This window comes from Pinus tabuliformis, chromosome 6 (assembly GCF_031772625.1).
Source record: "Pinus tabuliformis cultivar Carrire ecotype Pingquan chromosome 6, CPIR1, whole genome shotgun sequence".
Taxonomy (NCBI): Eukaryota; Viridiplantae; Streptophyta; class Pinopsida; order Pinales; family Pinaceae; genus Pinus; species Pinus tabuliformis.
Genome location: NC_142292.1, coordinates 1523311668 through 1523339076, shown reverse-complemented (window position 1 = coordinate 1523339076; position 27409 = coordinate 1523311668). Strand labels below are relative to the sequence as shown.

The window sequence follows — 27409 nt, the reverse complement described above, 5'->3', positions numbered from 1 at the left end:
GATTAATAGATGTTAGCATGTTTAGCTTTGTTGGCTTTTTTGTTGGTTTTTACTGTTATATATGTCAATTACTATAGAATTTTGTAGATATATAAATATACAATGGTGGACCTATAAGGCCTTGTTGGACAGACTCAAAACTTTCAGATTTTGGATGACATACAATGTGTTTCAGTGGTCAACAAAGCTGGTTTCCCATAGGGCAGGTTGAGGCCACCGAACGTCTTTTTATGGATGTAACCCACATTTATATTGAATGAATGAAGAAGGACCTACCCAACTTACAATTTAAAAAAAAATTAAAGCAGTCTAGATTTATCTTAACTTCAGATCTATCAAGCTTCAAGAGAGATCAAACCTCTCAAGGTACAAATCTTTCTTCAAATTTTACACTTAAAAAAAAAGTTTGCACCTCGAGAAATTTGATCTATCTCGACAATTGATAAATCCAAAATATCCGAAATTAAAATATATCTAAACGAATTAAAAAACAATCAAAATTTTTAATTATTTATATTTATGTAAATAAAAAAAACCTTAATCATCTCAAATGAAACTTAATAACTTCTCAAAAAATAAAAACTAATTAATAAAATTTCAAATATATGAAAAATATATTATTCCACAAACTAATCAATCAAATTTTAAATGATATAAAAAATATATTAATTAACAAATATTTTGGGAAAACTTTTGAAAAACTACCCCATCAAACGAACTTAACGTTCCCTTTCCAGGCCTTTTTGATTAAAAAAGGCAAGCTTATCCTTGGCGGCACAGATTAACATATATCCGACTTTCATTTTATGATCTTTTCAACGGTCATATTTCTCTTTTTCATATCCGTGCGTCTTAGTGTTCAAACACGGTAGCATGTCGTCTCATTTCAATGGCATTGGGGGAGAGCTCTGACCATGAAGTCCAGATTTCGACAATGGATGGTCCTTACAGGACATAAACCGGTAGCATATCGGCAATAATTTATTGGAAAAAATTCTGAGATCTACGGGCTGAGGGACAGAGTAATAAATGGATCCAAATGGCACAAAGAAAGCCATCATTTAAGGCTTTTCTACCACAAACACTCCACCCTGCCACTTTTACTAATTTTAGCGATGGAGGAATGCATGCCGACGCCAACAGTTCTTCCCGTGAATTTCAACACCACGGCACTTCTAAAAGGCAAATATAGGCCGATGGAATCCGCAGAACTCAGCTTTGGCTCGTTTCAGTCTCGTGGTCGAATGTCATTCAATACAAACCCTAATAGCGACTCAGCAATAAATCATGGCGTTTTTGTATTAAATGCCCACGTCTCCGCCGTTGTAATGCGTACTTGCTCATGCAGATTGCAAAACCCTTTATTTTGACAGGAAATTTGCAGGGTTTTTGACATCTTGACGGAGAGAAAAATGGAGGGAAGACTGGAAGCGGGCTTTGCGAAGCTGAAGGGGGAGGATTTTGAGTACTACATGCAGAGCTACTCGATAACTCTTGGCAGGGACAGCAAGAAATCGACTGTGGACGTCGATTTGCACGAACTCGGTGGTGGCATGAACATTTCCCGTCAGCACGCAAGGATTTACTATGATTTCGACAGAAAGAGATTCGCTCTGGAAGTTTTGGGGAAAAACGGTTGTTATGTCGAAGGGGTGCTGTATCTTCCCGGACACCATCCTATTAAGCTCGATTCCCAGGATTTGTTGCAGATCGGGGACAAGAAGTTCTATTTTCTGCTTCCGGTTAGGAGTATTGTGAATCCCCATGTCAGCGTTCATGCAGGTGCTTTGACTCCTCATGTTTCGGTCCCCGGTCCTATTGTTGCGGCTGTAACGGCAAAGAAGAGACCTAAGAGGCCGAAAGGAGTCGGTGACGAGGACGCAATCAACCAGAAAAAGAGTCGGAAGCAGGGCAATGGTGTGGAAGGGGCGTGGGCGGTGCCTAGTAACTGGCCCTCACATGAAATGGTCTACAATGCGTTGCCAATCGGACCGGCTGCTAAGCAAGCGTTTGCTTATCAATTCGGTGAGGTTTCGAGCTTCCTTGTCTTTTCGGCTTGCTTCGGGTACAAGTCCAGGGTTGATATGACAACATCCTCCTTTATTACATCCTAACATACCTAATGATTTTTGTGTTATGTTTTATAAACTGTTTTTGGTTTGCGTTGCTGTCACCTAGAGAAGTTAGGTGCACTTAGCAGTCAGGTATGGATGAGGTGTCTATTATAATGCTAACGAATCTGAAATGTGATGTAAAAGTGGAAGAAAATCAGTCATGTTGAGAAAAAATAAATTTAACTATGATAAAAAAATATATTAATAATAAAATCAGTCGGCATAGATCCTTTTTAACCCTGATATTTCACCATGGATGAGTTTGTGCCCATGTTTCCTTTTGAACCCTTTTGGTGCTTAATAAATTTGAGACTTATCTATGTTGATGTGTGACAGTCATATATTCCCATGTGAGATCTCTGTTCAATCTTTTGCTAACCAATGCCCCCTTAAGAGATTTTGCATTAAGATTGGTTTAAGTTAGCATGCTGTTTTCATGTTATGGTTGTTTTATATTTTACTTCTTCTAATTTTCCCAAGAAGATCTCTTCAGAATCTTTCACCTTGGTAGTAAATTCTGAAAAGCCCATCGCCTTAATAATATCGAGTATACGGTCTATCAATTATTGGAAAACAAACAGTGAACTTAACTACCCCATGTACTGACATATTATAAGCTCAAAAGGAGTTCAGAAATCATTCAATTGAAACTGTTGTAAGACCATTGTATGGCGATCTCGTACTTCTTCCATGGAATCATAAAGCTCAGGGAGTTGGAGTCCTTCCTTTGAGAGCTGAGTATAGCTGACCCAAAGACTGATTAGAATATTGCTCTTAATTTCCGTGCTAGTGGATGGAGAGAATTGTTTTGTACTTAGAGGCTTCCTTTCATCCATTTAATGACCATAGATGAATCACCCATGACCTAAAGGTTATCTATTCATTTGTCTAGAGCAGATTTCAGTAAGTAGTATAAGGCCTTAAATTCCCCTTGGTCATTTGTTTCTCTTCCTATATCTTTTTGACCTCAAATCAATGTGTCTTTGAAAGATATAGAGTGAAGCTGATTCCACTGATAGAATTTGGGCCTTGACAAGACCTATCAAAATATTCCCAAGCTAAAGACTTGTCCACTGTACCTTTGATAGAATTTTATATGGTTTAATATTTGGAATGACCTTATAGTATGCAAATAGAGCATTACGCTGGGCAACTAACTGAAAGTAGGCATCACATTCTCTTCAAATAAAATAGAGTTTCTAGATATCCATATTCTTCACAGAACCAGAAAGGGGGTTGCCCTAAAGCACTTTAGAATCTAGATCTTGCTGAGTAAACCAAACACTAAGACATGTATTAATGGATTCATCACTCCAATGGTCTTGGATACCCAAGAGCTCTCTAACCTCATCCTAGACTTTCTAAGAAAAATTACAATGCAAGAACAAATGCGAAGTGTTTTCCTCACTACCCTTGCAAATTAAACAATATTTGGGCTTGCTCCATTTCTTGTTGAAGGGCTTCCCATGTTAAAACTTTATTGTTCAATATAAGCCACATAAACAACTTATACTTGGGAAGGCCTTAACTTTACAAAACTTTTTCCACCACCATTTTTCATCATTTGGACCTGGTCCAAAAAAGGTTTCGTATTCATGAATAGGGGTGGGTATAAATTATAATTGCCCCCACTCCATTTATAGCCTAGATTAATTAATTCATTCAGGGAGCTTTTAGCATTAATTTGATTATAATCTCTACCTCCCTTTTTTATTAGAACCAATCTACCTCCCTTAGAGAACCATCCGTTGCACTAAAAAGAGATGTTTTTCAATTTTAGATGGTAGCTAGTACCAATCTGCCTTTTCATGACAATTAGGCTTAACAGTGAAGCCCAAATATTATACCCTTCTGACATATCTAAGTGTTAAAGGAAAACATCCTTCAATAACCAAATTCTAAATACCTTCCAAACCAACTATATACAATTCATATTTGTTTCATTAATTTCCATACTTGCAAAGCTGTAAGATCTTCTTAAAGCATCGACCCTTACTTTCTAACCCAAAATAGAACAATAGAACATCTTCTATGAATAGTAAGTGTGTGACTATCTTAGATCTTCCTTTTCTTATGCCTTTAATTATCCTCATTTTCCTAGATTCACTAATGGCTTTGCTTAATCCCTCAATATGTCAAATATGGCAAAGTAGGTAGTGTTCACACATCACATGATCCACCTAACCAAAGGAAGTGGAAACTCTATGTGAATTAAAAGCAAGCGAAGGTACAATCATGGGAACTTATCATATGCCTTAGAAACATTTAACTTGATCATTACTGCTGGTTGGTATATGCGAGGTTTTGATAGTGTGCAGTCCCTCGTGTTGATCATATAACGTCATGTATTTGGTGCCCTTCCAGGAACTTGAACACAGGTGAGAGAACTTTTGAGAGGAAAATATTTAGTTTGACTACAATGACTTTGGAAATAATTTTGTAAATGTAGTTTTGCATAGGGAGATAAGCCTCTAGCCATCAAAACTTTCATGATAGTTCAATTTTGGGATGAGAGCAATAAACTTGGAATTGAAAGTATAGGAATTTTCCCAAGAGTTCTCACTTTTTTAACAACTCTAAACAAGTCCTCATCTAATAGGTAAAAAAACTCAATATAGAATTCCACAATCCAATGATTCGACCTTGGAAAGTTAAGAACGTAAAGAAGTTCCTCCCTTGTGGCTACCCTATACACCTTCTTTTCTTCTCCAACCAATCTAGGAAAATAAGATGCCACCTTAAGAATTTCTTTTATGTTTCTTTGTCTTGTTCTTTAAACATCTGGTCCTGATGATGAACCACTCAAGCTGGTTTGAAATGCGTCGGCAAAATTTTCACCTATGTGATTTCTATCAAAAAGACTCCTCTTAGTGTAATATGGATCACATAAGCTTGAATTCATAAATCTCCTTAAAATGTTGTACTCCCAATTCAACTAGATCTTGAAAGCTGTTGATTTTCATCCCTTCCTTGGATAGTTCTACATTGTATTAGAACTCTTTCTGTGGTTGGAAAGTTTTTAAAATATTTGGTATGATCCCCTAGTTCACTCTAAGTGGCCATTCTTTTGAGCTTCCGTTCCCTTTCCCTATCCATATGCAACTTTGCCTTTTTGGATTCCGAATCCTTTAGAATGACCTTATTTAGAATGCCATTTTGGATTCCAAATAATTTCAAGTTCTTTTTCACTTCTTTTAGCTGTCCAAGTTTAATTTTCTCTCTGTATATTCTTTATGGCATTATATATGAGACATGCAACCTATATTTTGTTTTACTTTATTAATTTGACATCTTTTCGACAACAAATTGTAACAACACCTGCTTCTCTTGGCATTAAACTAAATTTCTAATATGTCATGAAGAGTCCAGATTATCTTTCAAATTAAATCTGTCATTTCTCATTTTTGGTATATTTGTGTGAGGCAATTTTTAGTCTGTCCAAATACAAGTAAGTGATTAATTGATCACATTTGTTATTTTCTTCCCTATGACTATTGGGAAACAATGCAACAAGGAATATCTTAAGTCACCTGACACGGGGATTCGGAATTTGACGGATATGGGGATTCGAGTGTTGGATACAGACACGTTAACCCCTTGGAACAGGACATGTTCATATACGTTATATATTATTTTATCTCTCTCTCTCTCTCTCTCTATATATATATATATATATAAAATTCAAGGAAGACACCATGAAGTTAATGAGTGGGTGCTGTGCTGGATCTGTCCATCCATCAGAAACAATGCCAACCCCAGATGTTGGTCATGATGTTTTAATAGGCTCAAGCATTTTTTCCACCTCTTTTTTTGCCTTTGTCAACAATGTGGTTCTAAGCTTCTCTGACCTAGGAGGCACATACCCTGATGGAGCCCCTTGAGTTAGAGCTCGGCACATCTCAATAAATAGAGGTGAGCGTGCAACATTAAAGAATATGAAGTTTTGATACAAAAAAATGCAATGGTGAGATCAAGCTCTTCCTGTTTCTCCTTCTGAAAAATCTCATCCATTTGACCAAGTGAAATTGCCTCGCATTCGGGGGTTTTTGCTGTTGTCCCCAACCAGAACTCTCAAATGGGAATTTGTTGCTGCTTTTCCTCAAGAATGGAAGGGGTCCATCATTCGTGGTTTTTTTATTATTTTGCAACCACATTTGCCATACCAACATTGACACTCTTTCCATTTCTTTCCTCTTTGGTAAAGGCGCCTTTGCACAAGCTACAATTCCACAATCTGGTAAATCCAACAAATGACAATTCACACGGAAATATGTGCTTGTGAAAGTATTGTGGCAATAGCTGCATTTCCAACTCACATTGCCTCTTCCCTTCACCTTGCTGCTTGGCTCTTGCTCTCTTGTGACATATTTTCTCAAGGGGTATTTGTTATCTTGAGAAGGATGTCTTCCCTCAACATTTGAATCTTCTGTTGCAACCCCACTTGCAATAGAGGGAACACTTGAAGTAGACCTTGATGAAATTGGGAGAGGAGGGGCATCTCCAATGGGGACATTCTTTTCTTTCCTTTGCCCCTTCCCTGCTGCCCTTGATTGAGCTTTGAATGCTGTAAAAAAAAAAAAACCAAAAACGCACAAATTTGTAAAAGAAATGCACATGCAAACTGCTGTAATAAAAATGCAAAAAAAATAGAGAGAAAATGCACTTACCTGTTGCTTGAATCTCCTTGAAAATGCTCCCACAACCTTTGCTCCTTGCTCCCAAACACCCACAACAAACCCACAACAAACCCACAACAAACTAAACAATTCAATGTGAAAATAGAATGGAGAAAATTGCCTTTATAATGTCGCACGGGTTCCAAATTTTCCAATTCGAATCCGAAAATTGGGACACATCATGTCCGATCGCGACACAATCCGGATTCGATCGTGTCCCGATTTTCAGATTCCAATCTGACTGAATCGAGTCTGATTTGACTGATTCGGGACCCAACAGGCCTGGGGGACGAATCTGGTTTCATAGGGAATATCTTGTTTTATTATGTTTCCAAGTGCTCTTTATTTGAATGGTTAAATAAAACCTTTTGAGTGGGATTCTTGTGGGCCTTTGACCAAGAAGCCACATTCGGTGGTTTCTATGTGGAATTTTTGTAGCTACAGTTGGTATTTAAGTTGACCCTAAAAAGAAAATGAAAAGAAGAAAATTTAAAATTTAAAATTAAAATCTATTTTACCTCTAAAAGTCAAGTTGGCTCCTCCTAAAGGTCACGTCAGCCTAGCATGTAGACACACCAATTTTGGCTCATTTGACGACTATATAAAAGCCATTCGACCTCTTCCATTGGACATCAATACGGATCACTCAAGTATCATATGTTCTGTTCATCTATGCAAAGGAGAAATGCAGTAACCAGCCTGAGGACTGACTTGACTAGTCTAAGCATTGACTAAGCAAGTTTGGACAACATATTCTGTGGACTGTCATTGATTTGATGTTGTCTTGGTTTATGCTCTGAATGTTTTAGGAAATAAACTAACCCATTGTAAAAATTTAGGAAATATTGATTCACCCCCCTCTTAGTGTTCCCAACACAGCCAAGAATTGTTTGGTTCGTAGTTATAAGACTTCAATTTTATCCCAATATCTGTACGTATTATCTAAAACATCATTATTAATGCATGTCTATGTGCTCTGGATATATTTTGAATTTTTCAAATATATTAATATAACGTTGCTGTGTTGAGATATCTGTGATTATGGTTATAATTCCAATTGAGAAGATCTCATTTTTACCTTTTACCTTAGATACATGTCGGTGGTGTGTGGCTCCTTTCATATTCTTTTGAGGTTGTTAGTAAATGATGTTCAAGGCATCAAATGTGGATCAGAAATTGTCTAATATCGCTGTGTAATTTATTCAGATCCAAAAGTGGATACACGGAGGAGAATGGACCATGAAGCTGATAATTCTCAGCAGATTCAGAAAGAAGAGAAAGATGTTGTTTCAGCTGTAGCAACTGTGCTTTCTGATCTTTGTGGACCAGGTGAATGGATGGCAATGTCAAAACTTCATTCTGAGGTGAACCCGCTTTCTCTCAAATAAGCAGTGGACGAAGCTCACCATTTTATATTATATTATTTCTTTTTATTTGTGAGGCAAAGCATACACTTCAGCTTCTTAAAAATGGATTTAAACCTTAGAGTACTCTGGTGATAAAACTTTAGGGGAAACTTATGTCCGAAAAAAATAAGATAAATGGACCAAAGCAATGTCTGATAAAAAGATAAATGTCTTTAGTGTTGTTAGGAATAAACTCTAAGTTTTCAAACTGAGTGGTAAACAACTTTAAATTTTCGGAATGTTGCAGAAACACAGAGATATTGAATTATTTGAATGTATTTATTTTCATTTTGAAGGAAGCAATTCAAGTAGGAGAAAGGGTTAAAACAACCCTATGATGATCACACTGTTCAAACACAAAAATGTTTTTAGTGTTGTTTGGAATAAACTGTAAGTTTTCATACTGACTGGTAAACAACTTTAAATATCAATGTTGCAAACAATTGGCATCAGGATAAAATCGGAAAGGGTACAGAAAACAAAAATATCATAGAAATCGGAAAATGTCAGTAAAAATCAGCACACGTTGGCAAAATTAAGATACCACCAAAATATTGGTAAAAATCAGCAAACATCAGCTAGGCCAAAAAATTAAAGTTTCAACACTGTTAAATATTAGGAATGTTTCTGAAACACATAAATATTGAATTATTTGAACCTATATAGTATCTTTTTGAAGGAAGCAATTCCAAGGCAAATCTAAGGAGTTTTGTTCTCCAGATCTGTGTGATTCATTTTCACTGGTGCTCATTACTTTCACTTTGGAATTTGATTTTATTCCTCTGAACCAGACCAACTATCCAAAACTATGGATATCCTATTTCCTCTATCTTCATGGTTGCACTCTGAGCTGATGGTATTCATGAGCAAACAAGGATTGATTAGATTTGCTCGTGCCAGGTATGATCTGTAATACTTTCACAAGCAGATAGAGGTTATATTTTTAAAGATTATACAGGATCTAAAACGTTGAAAGCCGATACCATTGAAGCGTCTGGTAGCATTTCCAGAACTGTAAGCATTAGTTTGAGGTTATACGTACTATCAGCACTGAAACAATGAATCCAAGGCGCTTTCAAGTGCTGCTAGATCTGAGAGCACTACATGTGTGCACTAAATCAAGGTACCACTTGTTACAATATTTCCATAAAAAATGGACGTGTTCAAACATAGCTGCTCACCACTTTCACTTTGGAATTTGATTTTATTCCTCTGAACTAGACCAACTATCCAAAACTATGGATATCCTATTTCCTCTATCTTCATGGTTGCACTCTGAGCTGATGGTATTCATGAGCAACCAAGGATTGATTAGATTTGCTCGTGCCAGGTATGATCTGTAATGCTTTGACAAGCAGATAGAGGTTATATTTTTAAAGATTATACAGGATCTAAAACGTTGAAAGCCAATACCATTGAAGTGTCTGGTAGCATTTCCAGAACTGTAAGCATTAGTTTGAGGTTATACATGCTATCAGCACTGAAACAATGAAACCAAGGTGCTTTCAAATGCTGCTAGATCTGAGAGCACTACATGCGTGCACTAAATCAAGGTCCACTTGTTACAATATTTCCATAAAAAATGGAAGTGTTCGAACATAGCTCCCACCTTACTGAAACCAGACATGTTCAATTAAAATATACCGTCATATCTGGTCATCTTTGAAAATATTCTGTTAATGGCAGATGCACAGCCCTGTTCTTACAGAAGTTTGTTCTGCTTATTCTGAAACAGTGTTCCTACCAGTTATTGGATTTGAATCTCTGTAGCAAATATAATCTAGAATATTGAGATTTATTATTCAGCACAAATTTATTGAAACACAGATCTATCTACAAGAAATATAACAGAGTGGAGCTATTTATTGCAGCAAGATATTGAGCAGATCAGAGGACAGAGTGTCCTCCAACTCTGGTTTCAAGAGATGTTGGGCTTCTTGAGGCTCTATTGTCAGAGGTGGATGGATAAAGTTAGCCAGCTATGGGCTGGCATGTGTTTTGACCTGTGATGGGGTTTTGACAGTTTCAATTCACCGAGGGTGTGTGCATTTCAAAAAGGGTGTATACGCATTCAAGTCATTGTTTATGTATTTTGGCAGCAAGAAGAGCATATGTTCATTGTCTCTGTACCCATCTTGATCTTTTTGGTAGTATTTCTCCTGAGGGTGAAAATAGGTTGATGTTGCGTGTTGACGGTTATCTTGTGCATTTAAATTTAAATTTTGTACTAGATATGGTTATATACTGTATGAGGGAAAGCAACATTCCAGATGTAGACTTCCCTTGCTTTCAAAGCAGTATATTTGAGGTTCAGCTTAGTGCAGATATAAGGAGAGCTATGTGTTTGAAGATACAGGGAGACTGCTCTGGAATCCATACAGTTTTAAGTGAAAAGTTCCCTTAACCTGCTATCTGTTGCTAGTCATAAGCAATATTACATGGGGATGTGCTCCATGGCACATGCATTCTTGAGATAGCAAAAATCCACGTGAAATGTTTCATTGCATCCCCAAAAGGAGAAACTTGGCAAAATGTGCTTTGAAACATTTTACATGGAATGAGGGGTGTTTCCCTTGTGTGGAGGGGATGTTTGGGCACTCTTCTGCCCAAAATGAGAAGTGCCTAGGTACCACCCTTAAAAATTTGACTTGAAAAACTTATAAAAGTAAAAGATTGAAACCTAAAAACATAAAATGCTAACCTAAGTGGCCTTACTATGTAAAGTTTTTCATTTTGAAATATGATTAGATGTATCATTTATGATTTCATACCTTATTTCCTTTTTTGTAATTATAGAGATCAGATAGCTTATGCCAAGCAACCCCAATGCACTCCCATGAGTGCTCCCTAAAACTTGGGTGGTTTCTTCACGCATCCCCTAGACATATTTCCTTGCTCCTGTCAGGCCAGTTAGTAACTCCACCAAATTAATTCATATTGCATTCCTTCAGGTTGGTCTTTATTATATACATGAGGGAGAGACTGTTCACTTCATCTCCTGATGACTGTTCATATTTCTTATTATTTATTTACATTAATTACATTCACCCAATCCTGATTATTAGGTGTCAACATTCCCCCCCCCTAATCTGAAGGGATGTTGGTGAGTCCAAGCATCATTCTGAATCATTCAAGCTTTTTTCTTCCAAGCGCTTTGGTGAAGATGTCTGCAATTTGCTCATTACGGAACAATGATGGAGATGGATTGTTTTGGCCTCAACATGATGTCGAATCAGATGATATTAAGTATTGATGTGCTTCGTTCGATCATGGAATATGGGTTCTTGGCCAACTTTATTGTAGAGGTATTGTCAATCATGAGTGGAGTTGATTGTACTTGTTTTACCTACAAATATTCAAGAATTTTCTTGAGCCACACAGTTTCTTTTGTTGCCTCAGCTGCTGCCACGTATTCTGCTTCTGTTGTGGAGTCTGTTGGAATTGATTGTTTACGTGATCTCCAGGAGACAGCGCCTGATCCAAAACTCATAGCATATCTTGAAGTAGATACTCCAGTTTTTTTGTCTCCATCGAAGTTTGAATCAGAGTATCCAATCAAGCTGAAGTCGTCCACCCGTGTATACTTGATTCCAAAGTCTTCAGTTCCCTTCAAGTACCTTATAACTCTTTTTGCAGCAGACCAATGTCCCTCAGAAGGCTTTTGCATAAACCTGGAGAGAATTCTAACAACGAACGAAATCTCTGGTCTGGTAGTAGTTAGGTAGTTGAGACTTCCTACAAGCTGTCTATACTTTGTTGCATCCTCAAATTCTTTTCTTTCAATAGATGTGAGCTTTAAGTTTTGTTCCATTGGAGTAGTAAGAAGATTGCATTCTGTCATGCCAAACCTGTTCAATAGATCTCCAATGTACTTCTTTTGAGAAAGAAATATGGACTTTGGATGTTGAGTTACTTCAATACCAAGATAGTAATGAACATAGCCCAAATCAGTGATTTCAAAACTTTTCCCCAATTCCTTCTTTATGGATGCAATGTAGCTTTCATTGTTCCTTGTCATCAAAAGATCATCTACATGTTTGAAATTGAGCTTCAGAAGATGCTTAATTAGTTTTTCATACCAGGCTCGCGGTGCTTGTTTGAGGCCATACAAGGATTTCACAAGTTTGCATACTTTATGTTCATGTCCTTTCACAGCAAATCCTTTAGGTTGGGACCTAAAAACATTCTCTTTAAGATTTCCATTCAAGAAAGCAGTTTTTACATCCATTTGATGGACTTTCCAACCGTTCTGAGCTGTTAGGGCAAAGCGTGTCCGGATGGTAGCCCATTTTGCTGTGGGGGCAAAAGTCTCCTCATAATCGACCACTTCCTTCTGTGCAAAACCTTTTGTCACAATCCTGACTTTGTGCTTGTCAAGTGAGCCATCAACTTTATACTTGTTCTTGTAGACCCACTTGCAGCCAATTGGTTTGGTTCCTAATGGAGGATCAACCAGCTTCCAAGTGCCGTTCTTTATGAGGGCATCATACTCCTTTTGCATCGCTTCTTTCCATTCATCATTAGAAGCAGCTTCTTTGAAGGAAGTTGGTTCAAAATCTGTAGACAAGTTCAATTCACAATCATAAGAAACATCCATATCAACAGGTGAATTAGAGTCATCTACATCACCTCCATTTTGCCGATTTGAATTTCTAGTTCCTGTCTTTCCAACTTCATCAGGATGAACACTTTCAAGTGTCTTTGTCAGCCACTTTGGGGGACCTTTCTAGATGGTCCAGGCTGCTCCATTGATTGAGTTGGGACTGAATCAAGATTGAGTCTCCCAATTCTATCAATCACATCACTTAAAGCATCATCTGTTGTTGGAGTTTCATGCGGGGGAGAGAGTTCTTCAGAAGAAGATTCCACATGTTGATCTAGTATAAGAATCCCCCCTTCAAGATGTGGAATCTGATTATCAAATTCTTGAAATGATTTTGCATTTGCGAATCTATCCAAGTGATCAAGTTGCCGCTCAACAACATTGTCAGTTTTGGATGATTCAAGAACAAATATATCTCTAGATACAACAAACTTTTTATTGACTTCATCATAGAGACGATATGCTTTGGAGGTGTTTGAATACCCCAGGAAGATACACTTACGACTTCTTGCAGTAAGTTTGTTTCTATGTACTTTTGGTATCAAGGCATAACAGGTGGAACCAAAGACCCTAAAATGCTTTACCGAAGGAATGTGCCCATACCACATTTCATATGGAGTCTTGTTTCTAATAGCATTAGATGGACATCTATTCTTTATATATGTAGCACATAGAACAACATTAGCCCAAAACATTATTTTTACATTTTTGAAGAAGAGCATGGAGCATACCATATTCAAGATTGTTCTATTCACTCGTTCAGCTACACCATTTTGTTGGGGATTATAAGGTATAGTGGTTTTATGTTTGATCCCATGTTGGCGAAGATAGTTTTCAAATTCATTTGATGTGTATTCTTTTCCATTATTAGTGCGAATAGACCCAATATTAGATTGTGCATCATTTTCAATCCATTTATGAAAGTTCTTGAATGTTTGAAAAGCATCACATTCTGGTGTAGTCATCAATAAATGTCATCATATATTTATTTCCATTTGCAGAAGGAACAGGCATTGGACCACATAAATCTGAATGAATGAGTTCAAGTTTTCTGTGTGCTCTTGAATGTGAATCATGAAAAAACTGTTTGCTATGCTTTCCTAGAATGCAAGCATCACATTTCCTAGGAATCGTAGGCAAACCAGCAACACCATTTTTCTTCAACAAGCATAGGCTGTCATAGTTCAAATGTCCAAATCTAACATGCCATAATAAACTTGATGGAAGTGTACCTTCTTCATAATGAGAATTGTACGAGAAATGTTTTGCACGAGTAGAGATACCTTGCAGCTTGAGAAGCCTTTCTTCTTCTATTCCACTCATGACAAGTGAGTGATCAGATGCTTTTCTCACCTTAAGCTTGCCATCAAACATATGAATCGTGTGACCTTGTTGGCGGATGTGGACCAAGGACAACAAGTTTCTCTTCAGCTATGGGAGATATAGAACATGATGTAGAAGAAAGTTTGGAAGACCAGGCAAGTCTGATTGTGCCAAGCCCCGATGGCTTGATTTTTGATTGGTCTGCAAAGTATACTGCTCCATCAACATTGTCAGTAAATTCTTCAAAAAAATCTTTTCTATGAGTCATGTGGCAAGTTGCTCTTGAATCAAGCAACCAATCATTTTTCCAAGAAGCAAGTGAAGCATTAAATAAATCTTCATTTGCTCCAATATTACATTGTGCCACCACATAATGAGCAGATTCAGCTGCTTTACCATTGTCTGTGTCATTAGTTTTACCTTTGGGTTGATTTCTCTGTTGCTCAATCTTGTCCCAAGGTATTTTGCATGTAGAGTCATCATGTGATCCATTTTTTTTGTAGCGTATGCAGTGCAAATTTGCCTTTTCTCCTTGAGAGTGTCTGCCCCCTTGCCTCTGAAGTATCTTCCTCTTCCTCTTCGACCACCTCTTCCTCTGGAAGAATCTTGAGCAGGATTCTTTTCTTTATGAGCAAGGCACACAACTTCTTCAGAAGATTCAGGGGCTGTCTTCTTTCCAAAAGCTTTCTCTCTTTCAACAAATTCTTTCACAAGAGAGGCAAAGGTAATATTTTTGAGATTTCCATTTGCTTGCAATGACTCAAGATTATTGGAGTAAGTAGGATAAAGTGCCTTGAGAAAAGCAATAAGAGGAATATCCAATTCGACGTTAGTGACTTTGATATCATGCATTATAGACTTTACTTCGGATGCAAGAGCAAGAGGATCATTATTTTGCAATTCAAGAGTGAAGAATTTAATCATGAGTTGAACAAATTCATGTGCAAAATGTGAGTCATAGAGTTCTTTAAGCTTTTGTAGGACTTCGAAAGCAGTTGAAAATGTCGAAATATGGCGACTCACCTCTTCATTTATAGATGTTGCAATTAATGCATAAGCTTTGGTTTTCTTATTTTCCCAAATGGCAAGTTCTTTGTTTGAGTTAGGCTGTTTTGGCTCTTTGTCTCCGTCTCCAATACACACTCCTTTCCACAACTCATTGAAAATGAGGGTGTATTTTATCATCTGGGCCCACTCAGGATAGTTCTCCTTGCCAGTGAGAACTATTCCCACAATAGATATGATTGAATGCATTTTAAAAATTGTGTACTGTAAAAAAAAATACTTCTGCTGCAAAATTTTACTCCTAATGGGAAAAAATATGATTCTGATATGACGGGACAAAATATCAATATGCATTAAACTGGACTAGTGTTCAATGTAATACACAAGACTGTGTATTAATGTAATACAAGAACTGTGTATATATGGGGCAACATAAATATACAAAAGTATACCAGTGTTCAAGCGTAAATATATGGGGCAGCGTTAACAACCATATATGATACCAGCGACAGACTTCGATGGCACCGTTCGAGAAATTATTCAAACTTTGTAGAGTTCAACGACCATAGTTAAATGCACAACTATGCACCATATCCCATACGCAACATTCCACGCATAGAATGAACTACGACCATAAAAAAAGCTATTCAACAACTCACATCAGTCAGTGAGTCTGAAACACACATACAATTTTTAAAAAACATTCAACCATATCACACAGCCTCGTTCCTCGTTCATGCGTGGAGGCACCAGATAGTTCGTTCCCATTTTGCTACTGGATTAAGCGTTGGCTGTTCAAGCTGACGGCTACTTCTTCTTTCGGGGTCTGGTGCAACTAAGAATGATTACAAACGTACAAAATCAGTGCTTTGAGGCCGTTATGTATGTTTTCTCCAATGACCGAGAGATCGCTTCTGACCGAGCCTTTCTCGGATCGCTTCAAAGACAGGTTCGAATTGAAAGCCAAGGAAGAGAAATCTTCGAAACAGGCACATATGAATTCAAAAACGCTCCCGCATACGCTGCCCTCCTCCCTTCACTGCCCAACGAAAATGAATTGTCGAGAGATCAGTGGCCGGTCTCACATTTGAGCAATCCTTCCAATGATTATGGCAGACAATTATGCACAGCCTAGGGAGCAAATAATGTTAGAGATTTGCAGCAGCGACTATGGAGAGGGTAGTAGATAGACTCCACAGGGGGCAGTGGACAGACTGCAAGAAAATGGCAGAAGGGAGTTACAAGACTAGAAGGAGATGCCAAAAATGGAGCTGGCTCTGATACCATGTCAGGCCAGGTAGTAACTCCACCAAATTAATTCATATTGCATTCCTTCAGGTTGGTCTTTATTATATACATGAGGGAGAGACTATTCACTTCATCTCCCGATGATTGTTCATATTTCTTATTATTTATTTACATTAATTACATTCACCCAATCCTGATGATTAGGTGTCAGAAACTCCAATGTTCCCGCATCTTAGAAGCTTATTAGAACATTGCTTATAAGTTGGTGAGTTGTTAAGGAGCCCCTTGGTTTTGCCTTGTATGCAATAAATGCATATGTGGACTCATGATTATCACCATTAAAGATAAGAAAATTGTAGGTTGAAACTTGCATTAAAGTTATTTGCATATATTTGTGTGTTATGAATATGTTTTCCTTGTTATAATATACATGTATTGATGGGGAGAGACTGGAAGAAGCATTGATGGAGGATGCTTAAGAAACTTGCATTAGAGTTATTTGCATATATTTTGTGTGTTGTGAATATTTTTTTCCTTGTTATAATATACATGTATTGATGGGGAGAGATTGGGAGAAGAATTGATGGAGGATGTGTTAATTTGGCAGTTGAGGGACAAATTCCCTCCATTGGACAACCTTCCTCATCAAGAAAGACCACTTCTGGCCCTTGGAAGAATTTAAATTGGTTAAGGAAAAATATAATTTAATATGGAAACCCACATGTGCACAAAATGACAGGTTAGCCCAAAAAGGAAATTGGACACCCTTGGAATCCTATAAATACAAGTGAGACACACGCCCTACTGGTGTCTTGAAACTTGGACACGTGTCCAATGAGAAGCATCTTAAAATAGATTGTTGGCCTTCATTCTCATGCAATTCGACCACAATTTTGGAGCTCTCAAAGGTTTTGGAGTGCAACTAAGGGCGATTAAGTAATGATAGAAGGGATTCCAAGTGTTGGGAAGTGGATTTGTCCAAGTACTACTAATGCTATATAATTAATGGTAATATTAAATTCTTTCATTTTCATCCTTTTCTTAATTTTAAACATTATCATTAATTGCTTCAAGATGTTTGAGAGTGGTTCCAACCTTTTTGGATTTCATTTGGAGAAAGTGGAATTTTAGATGCCACTCAAATTCAAGCAGACTTAATAACTTTTAGGATTTTAGGATTTGGGGGATTGCAATGTTCCCATTTGATTCTATCATGTATGGGGGTATGGAACTAGTGTACAATCAAGAGCACCAAGCCCTCTATATATATTGATGTTGGTGGCCATTGTTGAACTCCTCTATCATGACCCTAGTAAAAAATGTACTCATCACTCAGATAAAATCTCAATTTGTTGTGTTAAGCTTTTTCTATCTTAATTTAATGCTTAAAGGGCAACATCGTGTTGAGAAAAGTGTTGTCATTAATGTCAAAGGTTAGTCATTGATGTCAAGTTATGTCAAGTTTAGGGGGAGCCTAGTAAGTTTGTTGATGCCCTATCTTAAAGGGAATTTGTGGTTTAGTTCCTTAGCTCCAATAAGGAAAATACAAGATCGGTTGGATAGTCCTCTCAAAGACTTTTCCAATGGTATATGAAACTAAGCCAAAATTCCAAGGATTGATGAGAAGGAAGTATATTGAAGTGATGGTATGGTTGGCAAAATGAAAAGGATACATATAATCCGTGGTGTAAACAACTTAACTTAGTGTTTAGCTAAAAGAGTCGGATACCAGATTCATCCGGATTGTTGGAAATATCAAGGTTCATTTAGATTGTTGGAGAAATACAGTATTTTGGAGAAATCCAAGCTTTTGGAGAAATCCAGGCTTTTGGAGAAATCTAGGCATTTCTAGATATTTGAGACCATTGGCCTATTGGACGAGTTTAGGACATTTGGACAATCGATAGTCTAAGCACTTAACCAAATAGAAAAAGTCCTGGATACTGATCTAACACAACCTAGTCTCTATGGTTCCCTCATTTGTAGTTTTGTGCTACGCAGGGCTAAATCTAGGCATCCGCTTGTTGTCACCCAAATTGTACATGTAAGATGCGACAATGCTTAGGACGAGGGTTGTCACTATGATCCCTGCCCTCTCCGTTCTAATTGTCTCCCTACAATAGGCTATGGGGGGTAGCCCCTATGAAATGTATGGATGAAAGACTTGTTGGGAATCGACTAGTCCGGGAGACACAACTGAATGGCCTAGCAGCCTGGTGAATGATGATTTAGTAAGATTAATTATTAGCAAAATTAGATTAAACTACTTGAGAGACCAGTGCCTTATGGAGTCAAAATTGCTAGCTTAATATAAATTGGTTACCAAGTTATTGGATGAACAATTGCTGCTTAGGATGCACACTATCCTATATGAAATGTGACACCTAAAATAAAGTGAAATGCAAGATCTTGGTTAATTTTGAGTTAAATGCCTACCTATGTGAGTCCTCTCTCTCCACTGCTTTGAAATTAGTCTCTAGTGTAGGTTGTGGAAAGAAGCCCAGGAAAAGATAACAAAAGCTATATTAACTATACCTCCCTTGAAATTCTAACCACTTGATGCCTCCGGCACTGCAGAGACTATGACTTTGACGATTGCAAGGTCACCTTGTTAAGCACAAGAGGGGGTCTAGATTTCGCAAGTTGGGTGAGAAAGGTGGTCTTGGAGTCTTTCAACCAAGGTTATGTTTGGAGGTAAGTTATTTAATGCAATGCTAATCCTAGGATGCAAACGCACAATGAGTGATTAACTTTAGGTGAGATTGTTAGATGTTTTAAGTAAATTCAATTTAGAACAATGAAGAGAAAGACTTAACAATTTATAATGACAATCTTCACCCAAAGAAAGTGCTTAATGAACCAAATAGATGGAGCCAAAAACTATTATCAAGATTACCAATATCACAATGGACAATTGCTCATGATATTGCAAGAAATATACAAGTCCAATGTTCCTTAACAATATTAAACAATGATAATCTTTCAACACAATCAACAATTTCTTGAGATTACTTAGATTATCCAAGATTACAATGGTGATCAATTTCTCATGAAATGACAATGCCAATGTACCAATTAGAGACAATAGAGAAAACTTCAATTCTTTATGAACACAATTGGCAATTCTTTAGATAACCTCAAGATTACTCTTGTCACAATTATGATGATCAATTAAGTGCTTTAAGAGTGACTTGATTAGCAACACTATGGATTTAGATGTGAGGTTCACTTGCAAAACACAATGTTATTAACCTTGTACAAAAGTTATTTTACAAGAAATGCCTATTAATGACAATGAAACACAATATAACCACTTATCCAGTAACCAATTTCTCTAGCTATCTATTAATGCTTTTCGGTGTTAATGGAAGAAAGAGAGCATAACATTCATCAACAATATTATTATTTAGATGACAATAAGAGAGCAAGAGAAAACTTGTGACAACATTTGCATACAAGTATTCCAATGTGACAATAGCACTAACAATCTTTTAGAGAAGACAAAGTACTAATGCTTATTCCATGACTTATCAACATGTAAAGTACTTGCAACTAAAATCACTTGGCAAACTAGAGAACAATAAACTAATCTTCTCAAACAATGCCAATTAACTTTAGAGCACTTATCTTGTTAGTTGGATTTGGTTGCAAACAATGAATGCTTGAGTGTAAAGTGCAATGAATGCAAGTGATGGCAACCAAGAAGATAATCACAATAGTCCTCTCAAAGCACAGGACACACCAAGAAAATGAAATAGCCCAACAATGCAAATGCCTTATCAATGAGATGGGATGATGGTTGATTAATTTTTATGCCACTGTTATGTATTTATACCACTGCTATAGGTGATATATCAAACCTTGAAATCAAACAATCCTCTAGGAATGCAAGAGAGACCAAGCAATTGAAGCCCAATAATGCAAATAATTTGTCAATGAAACTAGATGACTATAGATTAGTCTTGACCAATTTCATGTCTTTTATACCAAAACAAAATGTGTCTTAGGGCTGCAATGAAACAATGATGAAGAAAAGAGGGTCAGAGTACAAACCACTAGGCCTTATGGCCTTGAATGATGATTGGTGTGGGTCCTTAGAGTCCTCCAATGAACTTGACCACCTGCAATCACAAGAGTTAACTCCAAAACCAATTGAAATGTGAGATGCCTGCAAAACCAAACGTTAGGCAAAAATACCAATGCTAACTCAAGATATGACTGAATGAGGGCTAGGGAAAAGGCTAGAAGGCACAAAGGAGGGCAATGATGGAGAGAAAAAGGCAAATGATGCAAGGAAAAAGGCTTTGAGGCTTGCATGTAGGAGGAATAAGTCCTAATGAGGCCACAACAACAAGCAGAGAGGCCTGAAATGACCTATGGCTCAAGGGAAAGGCTCACCAGAGGGAGGCCTAGTAAGGACTTCCACACCAAGAAAATAGGCCTATAGGCCTGCGACTTCAAGGATTAGGGCCCTAAGGGCCTGCGGCAAGGGATCAAGGCCCTAAAAATGGCTGCGACTCACCCAAATCAAGGGAATAGGCTTGCGGCAAGGGAAATGTAGGCTTGGCTAGGCCTATGAGGCCTAAAAATCATTTCAGACCCCTGCAAAAACCAAGAAAAGTAGCCTTAACACAAAAATGCCAAAATTTACTTTCTTGGCTGAGCGTTAAGCTTGGAGGGTAGCTAGAGGCTAGATCTTGCCCTCCTAGGCCTAGATCTACCTTAAAACCCCGACGATTTTGCTCAAGAAGGCTAGACGTCTCACTTGGAGGAGTGAATCCTTCAAATCCTAGCCTTAGGGTTAGATGCTCCAAAAAAATTTCAATGTCCTTGATGGCCTGAGGATTCACCTGCGAGAAAGAATTCCCAAAACCCCAATATATACAAAAATTCAAAAATAACCCAAAACCCCGAGTGCTACAAAATTAAAACAAGGGTTGGACTAATATACAAATATTTACAAAAGAAAAAATTTAGCTCTCATTAGCAAATTAAACATTTGTAGCCCAAGATCAAATAAAATTTTTGAAATTTTTTTATTTAAATTTCATGGATGAGTAATTTTGAAAAATAGACTAGCCAAAACTCTTGCAAAAAATTCATCATAATGAAAACTTAAAGCCCAAGGGCTAGCGTACCTATAAATCTCTTGAATCTTAAAATAACTATTAGTTCATATAGTGAATCATATCACTTAAGATAGCTCGTACTAATAGAATGTTGTTATCACCGACAAATGAAATAACAGTTAAAATATTTGGCACAATATCAACAGATAAACTAGCATATACCACAGATCAACAGATAAAAGAACACCATGAACTGAACCTGACATATGCTTTGCTGTAAATACTTTGAGTCAATTTATGGTTGAGCCTCATCACATAAATTGGGTTTTTGCAAAGAATCTCTTAAGATATCTTTATGGCACTATCAACTATGGACTGAGATACACTGTCGTGAATTTGAGGCTACGTGGATATTTTGATGTTGATGGGGCTGGCAATGTGGTGGATAGTCAGGATGTTGCTCTCTTTGCGATCTGCTTCAATTTCTTGGATGAGCAGGAAGCAGAAATCGGTTACTCTAAGCACCACCAAGGTATATTGCAGCTAGTATGGCTTGTTGTGAAGCTGTTTGGTTGAGGAAGCTCTTTAGTGAGCTATTTGAGTACGTGCTGGATACCACTGTTTTCTATTGGGACAATCAGAGTGGGATTTGTTAGAAAATCAGAAAGGCATAAATATTTTCTTATGTGGATAATTACTTGTGATATTCTTATGTTCTTATTAACTTTCTTATGTTCTTTTATCATTGTTCCATCAAGCAATTATCAAAAGCAAAACATGAAGATCAGGGACACAAGATGTAGGCGGACAACCAACGCTAAAACCCCTATATAGGGGAAAACTCAGTCAGAGACACCAGACGTAGGCGGACAACCAATGCTAAAACCCCTATATAGGGGAAAACCTAGTCAGGGACACCAGATGTAGGCAGACAACCAATGCTAAAACCCCTATATAGGGGAAAACCTAGTCAGGGACACCAGATGTAGGCAGACAACCAATGCTAAAACCCCTATATAGGGGAAAACCCAATCAAGAACTCTTCCTTCAGTAATTCAGATTGAGATGGACCAAGACCCTAGCCCAACAAACTTTCCTCCTCCACCAAGTCAGCCTTCCAAGTGTTGATTTTTGTAGCTTGGGAGGTACTCCAAGCCTGGAGGATTGAGGGTTTGGAGGAAGGAGCTCCACAAGTGGCCTTGTGGGCTTGAAACCCAAGCTAGGGGTTTTGCACCCATCGATGTGTGGGCCAAAACCATAACGAGATTGTGACATGTGATGGATGAGGATGATAGTAGATGACGATACTTATCCAACGCATCGAGAATCATACAATTCTGAGTTGTCGTTGAAGGGTTATGAGTTTTTGAAGGTCATGGTTGGTTTTGCACATGTGTTGGTCTAGTCGACTTAGTGTTTAGAGGCCTAATGACAATTGTACAAGTCCATGGAGAGACTTTGTTGAAGCCCCACACAAAGGTATAAAAGGAGGACTTGTGTGAGGCATTAGGACATATCCTTGTGCAACAATAGGCAGCTCGTGTTAGGTGAAGGAGACCTCTGTTTGGGCTGCAGGAAGAAGGCAGATTCTAGCAAAGGAGAAGATGGCTAGTTGAGCATCTTCATGACTGTTTTGGGAGTCGAGTTAATTTGCAGTAAAGGTCGACGTGGTTGAGGCATGGTTGGGTAGATCCTGTAGGTGTGTTTCCTCTCTGTTTTGGAGCAGCGCAGATCTGTGTTTATTGCAGGAGCTTAGTGTGTCTTGGAGGGGCTGAGAGGCCTAGAAGCATCCTCATGCTAGGCCACATGCACAAGCAGTCCAAGCGCAGGATTGGAGGAGCATACTAGGGCTGATTTGTCACTGAAATAGGCCACATCCTTTCTGTTGTAGTGCAGGTGATGGTACAACTGTTTGAAGGTGGCCGAGAGGCCTAGAAGGCAACCTAGCCTAGGTTGCAGTCACAAGGAAAGGAAGCGAAGTGTATGAGCCTGTTTTGGAGGACAAACGTAGGTTGTTGCAGTAGGGAATTGGGGTTGTCAAGTACCCTAACCAGGTCTGCTAGAAGTATACAAGAGCCCAGGACAAGTGAAGCAAAGAATAAGGTATGGTTGTCTTCATTTGTTGGCATTGGTTGCTAGAGGGTGTAGTTTTCGTGTATGGACAAATTTGATGGAGTCTGTTAGCAACCAAGAGGAGGGTTTCCTAGGTGTGAGGATGCGCTAACTAGGAGCAGATGCTACAACAAGGATTGGTCACTTGTGGTCTGTTGGAGGGTATTGTGAGAGTGGACCAAGTGTGGACAAGGGATTGGGCATTTATGCTCTGTTTGACGACAACATGATAGTGCCCAAGTTGGAGCCCGGTGTGGACCATCTTCATGAACTTAGGTGGTTGCTAGTGTGGTAGGTGATCAACCAAAGGATAAGTTTGAGTAGCTCTAGACTTGCCTTGTGGAGAAGGGCATCTATAACAGAAGTTGGGCAATCCTCCTAGCCCGTGTTCATTGTGAGAGATGGACATCTTGCAGTGATAGGTGGTAGCCCTCTGTGCCCTATGTTAATCTTCAGTGGAGCAATGCCGGAAGACTATAATGGGTTGAAGTCCTTGAGTAGCTGAGGAGAAACAATGGGTAGATTGAGAGTTGTTCACAAATGGAGTTGTGAACAACTCGACAGGAGTCTCGATGTGTTGTGCCCTTGATGGGCTAACGCACAACTAGTGAGCATATTGATAGTTGAGCCTCATTCGCCATATGGACTTGGAGCATTGATAGAGGCAAGAGCTGTAGATTGGGAGTTGAACGACTGGGCAGGTACAACGTATGACTGAGAGGAGCTGAGACAGCATACGACGGCCAGATTGTTAGAGTATCTTGTTGAGGGTAGATTGGTTGTCGATGGATTGACTCCAAGCCCCAATTTTGAATTCTTGTACTAGTGGATGTACGAGGGCCATCATCCCTGGTACGAGAGCCCTAGACTGTTGTATTATTCAGTTTGATTAATATAACGAAGTTGGTTTAAAAATTGTAAAAAGTTGTTTATATTTTGTGCACTAGTAGATTTACTGTTGTTTATATTTCGATGTGCAAAGTAGCTTCGTTGTCATTCTTGGTTTGGTAGCGTAAAAAATTTAAGATTCTATCCCAGGCACCAAGGTCGTGGAACAACATGGTATCAGAGCATATCTGAGCTACTTTGAGGAACAATGAATCAAATGTGCACAACGAAGCAACTCAGAGGGAATTGTGGGTGTTTAGAATCTAGATCATGGAGCAGAGGGTTCTGCTGAAGACATGGAGATGTGGTCTTGACTAGATTAGCAACGAGATTGGCTGGGAGTTTTGGTGGATTGGTCAAGAACTTGGTGAACAACAATTTGTTGTAGGGCAGATTACTGACCATGGACTTTCATTGATTTACCATGGATGGTTGGGACAAATCTAGGACTTCTTTGTCTTGGATGAGATTAGGTTGATCAAGATGGCTTCATGTGATGTGCTACAAATTGGTAGGCGAGAGTCCTCATCAGATTGTGATGTTGCATATTTGAGATTGGAGGGATTTGCATGAGTAGTATTTGATCCAGGAGGATGAGTGCTTACATGACTGAGCCAATGGAGATCATATAGGCTCAGAGGGAGCAACCCTATGGAGGTTTGGGATCTCTATGTTTAGAAGTGATGAGGCAGAGACGCCACCAAGATTGCAGGATTCATTCTACAGAGTATGCTGCAGTGATGGACGCCAAATGGGCTAGTGTCACCGGAGATGATGATGGTTACTTCCTAGTCTTGGAAGTACCTCCTTCGCTAAGAGGGAGTGTTGATTTTTGTTGCTTGGGAGGTACTCAAAGCTTTGAGGATCAAGGGTTTGGAGGAAGGAGCTCCACAAGTGACCTTGTGGGCTTGAAACCCAAGCTTGGGGTTTTGCACCCATCAATGTTTTGGCCAAAATCGTAACGAGATTGCGACATGTGATGGATGAGGATGATAAGTAGATGACGAGACGAATCCAACACACAGAGAATCGTCCAATTCTGAGTGGTCGTTAGAGAGTTATGAATTTTTGAAGGTCATGGTTGGGTTTGCACATGTGTTGGTCAAGTCGGCTTAGTGTTTAGAGGCCTAATGACAATTGTACAAGCCCATGGAGAGACTTCGTTGATCTCCTCCAAAAGCTTGGCTGTTTCAGACAATGAAGCCCTCTCAATGTGTGAAATGAGGTTGGAGGACCCCTCTATATATATAAATTTGGAGAGGGTCAAGAGACTTGTCGGTTGGGCTTTATGAGCCTACATGAAGTGGACACCGACCTTGACAATTTGCATATGAGAGGGTATAATTTCAAAAACACATTTATCCTTATCCAAATTTGATGTTCTTTAGGTCGATTTTGGTCCTCTCGAAAAAAGGAATTCAATGCAATAATTATCTCCATTAAATGAGATGTTCAAAGTGGAATTTGGCCCTAGTTGCCACTTCTAACACCCATACATCGGTGATCACACCAACATAAGTAGGCTCCAATAAAACTATGAGTCCTCAAGTTCCATCCAAAGTCTTCTGATCCTACACATGACAAAGAGACCAAGGACTTAGCCCAAAAGTACAGGCCATGGCTAACTATCACAAGGTCTAGGACAACTAATATAATGATTCACAGGTTCTTACAAGGCTTTTGACTCACGATCTTGGGCTTACAGTAGTGTCAAATGTACTGTGAGAAATGTGTACCCCTGCTGACATTGGGATTAATGGGACCCTTTCTTTGCACCAATTTGATTGCTTGGTATACAAAATGTAGCTTTATTTTTCTTTATGAAATGACAAGTATGCTTTTTACTTTTTGTTATCATGATATTTTCGAGTATAGTTTGTAGTCTGTCTGATTTTATTTACTTGTAAATGCAGTTTATAAGGAATAATGAATCAATACTAAAGAAAATTATGAATCATGAATTCTCAGATCTCCTTCCCATGTTAATTGCTTAGATTTCATCTCTGTGGAATGGAGATGAGTTGTAAGGGTCAAGATTCAAGACTCAAAAATTTGATTACTGCTTTTAGAAAATTGCAACAATGAATCCTTTTTCAGTTTTTATCTGCCTACCTGTTAACCATGTAGCATTTTGAACTGGTGGACAAATAACATTTAGCTGTACATCTCTGGTGAATGCTGCATACAACCTTGTTCATGCTAGTGTAATAGTAACTTGTCTAATTCTGACACTCTGCTTAATCTAATGTGATTGCTTTTCAGATTTCCTAATACATGCAACACAACTAGCGTCTAATTTGTATTTACTAACATGTTATCAGTAATTGCGTGTGCTTGGCAATGCAATTATTTCACTGAAATAAGACAGAGTTTATAAAAAGCTGTGTAGACATTGGAGGTGCTAGGAGTATTACTATGCTTAAGCTAAAATTGTTGTGGAGGATGTCATTTTTTTCAGCAGGCTAATGTTTCACTTATAGTTTTGGATTATGGATGATAATGCATGATAATCAGATATGTATAGCAGTACTGAATAACTACGTGTCTTTTAAATTCAAAGCATAATTTGATTTTTTAATTGTGCAGCTTCTTGAGCATTATAGTGGCGTTTGGCATCAAAATAGGATAAGAAAATTTTTGACATCAGATGACTGGCCTGCTGTTGAAAGTAAAGGAAGACCATGGGTTGGACTCATTGAGTTGCTCAGAAAATATCCGGAGCACTTTGTTATCAACACAAGGACTAAAGGACGGATTACTTCTGAATTTGTATCTCTGGTCTCCCTTCTGTCGTAATCTGATATTGCAGAATAGTAGTTTCATTGGTAAGCACCGACTAAGATATCAGTTGACATTTGTTGCTCAGTTTTAGTTGACATCAACAGAAATTGAAGTATTGATTCATCCAACACTATGTTGCCTTTAATATTTTTGCAAATCAAATGTTTTCTTGCTACTGTGCTAA

At 38.2% G+C, this 27409-nt stretch overlaps 1 protein-coding gene across 1 annotated transcript; it reads left to right on the top strand.

Annotated features, from left to right (window-relative positions):
* The first annotated feature begins 859 nt into the window (after positions 1-859).
* On the top strand, positions 860-27409 carry LOC149264515 (FHA domain-containing protein FHA2-like). The gene is made up of 3 exons (XM_089428230.1): positions 860-2025; positions 7997-8154; positions 27031-27409. Exons 1-3 carry the CDS (start codon positions 1413-1415, stop codon positions 27238-27240), a joined length of 981 nt encoding a protein of 326 aa, XP_089284356.1. The 5' UTR covers positions 860-1412; the 3' UTR covers positions 27241-27409.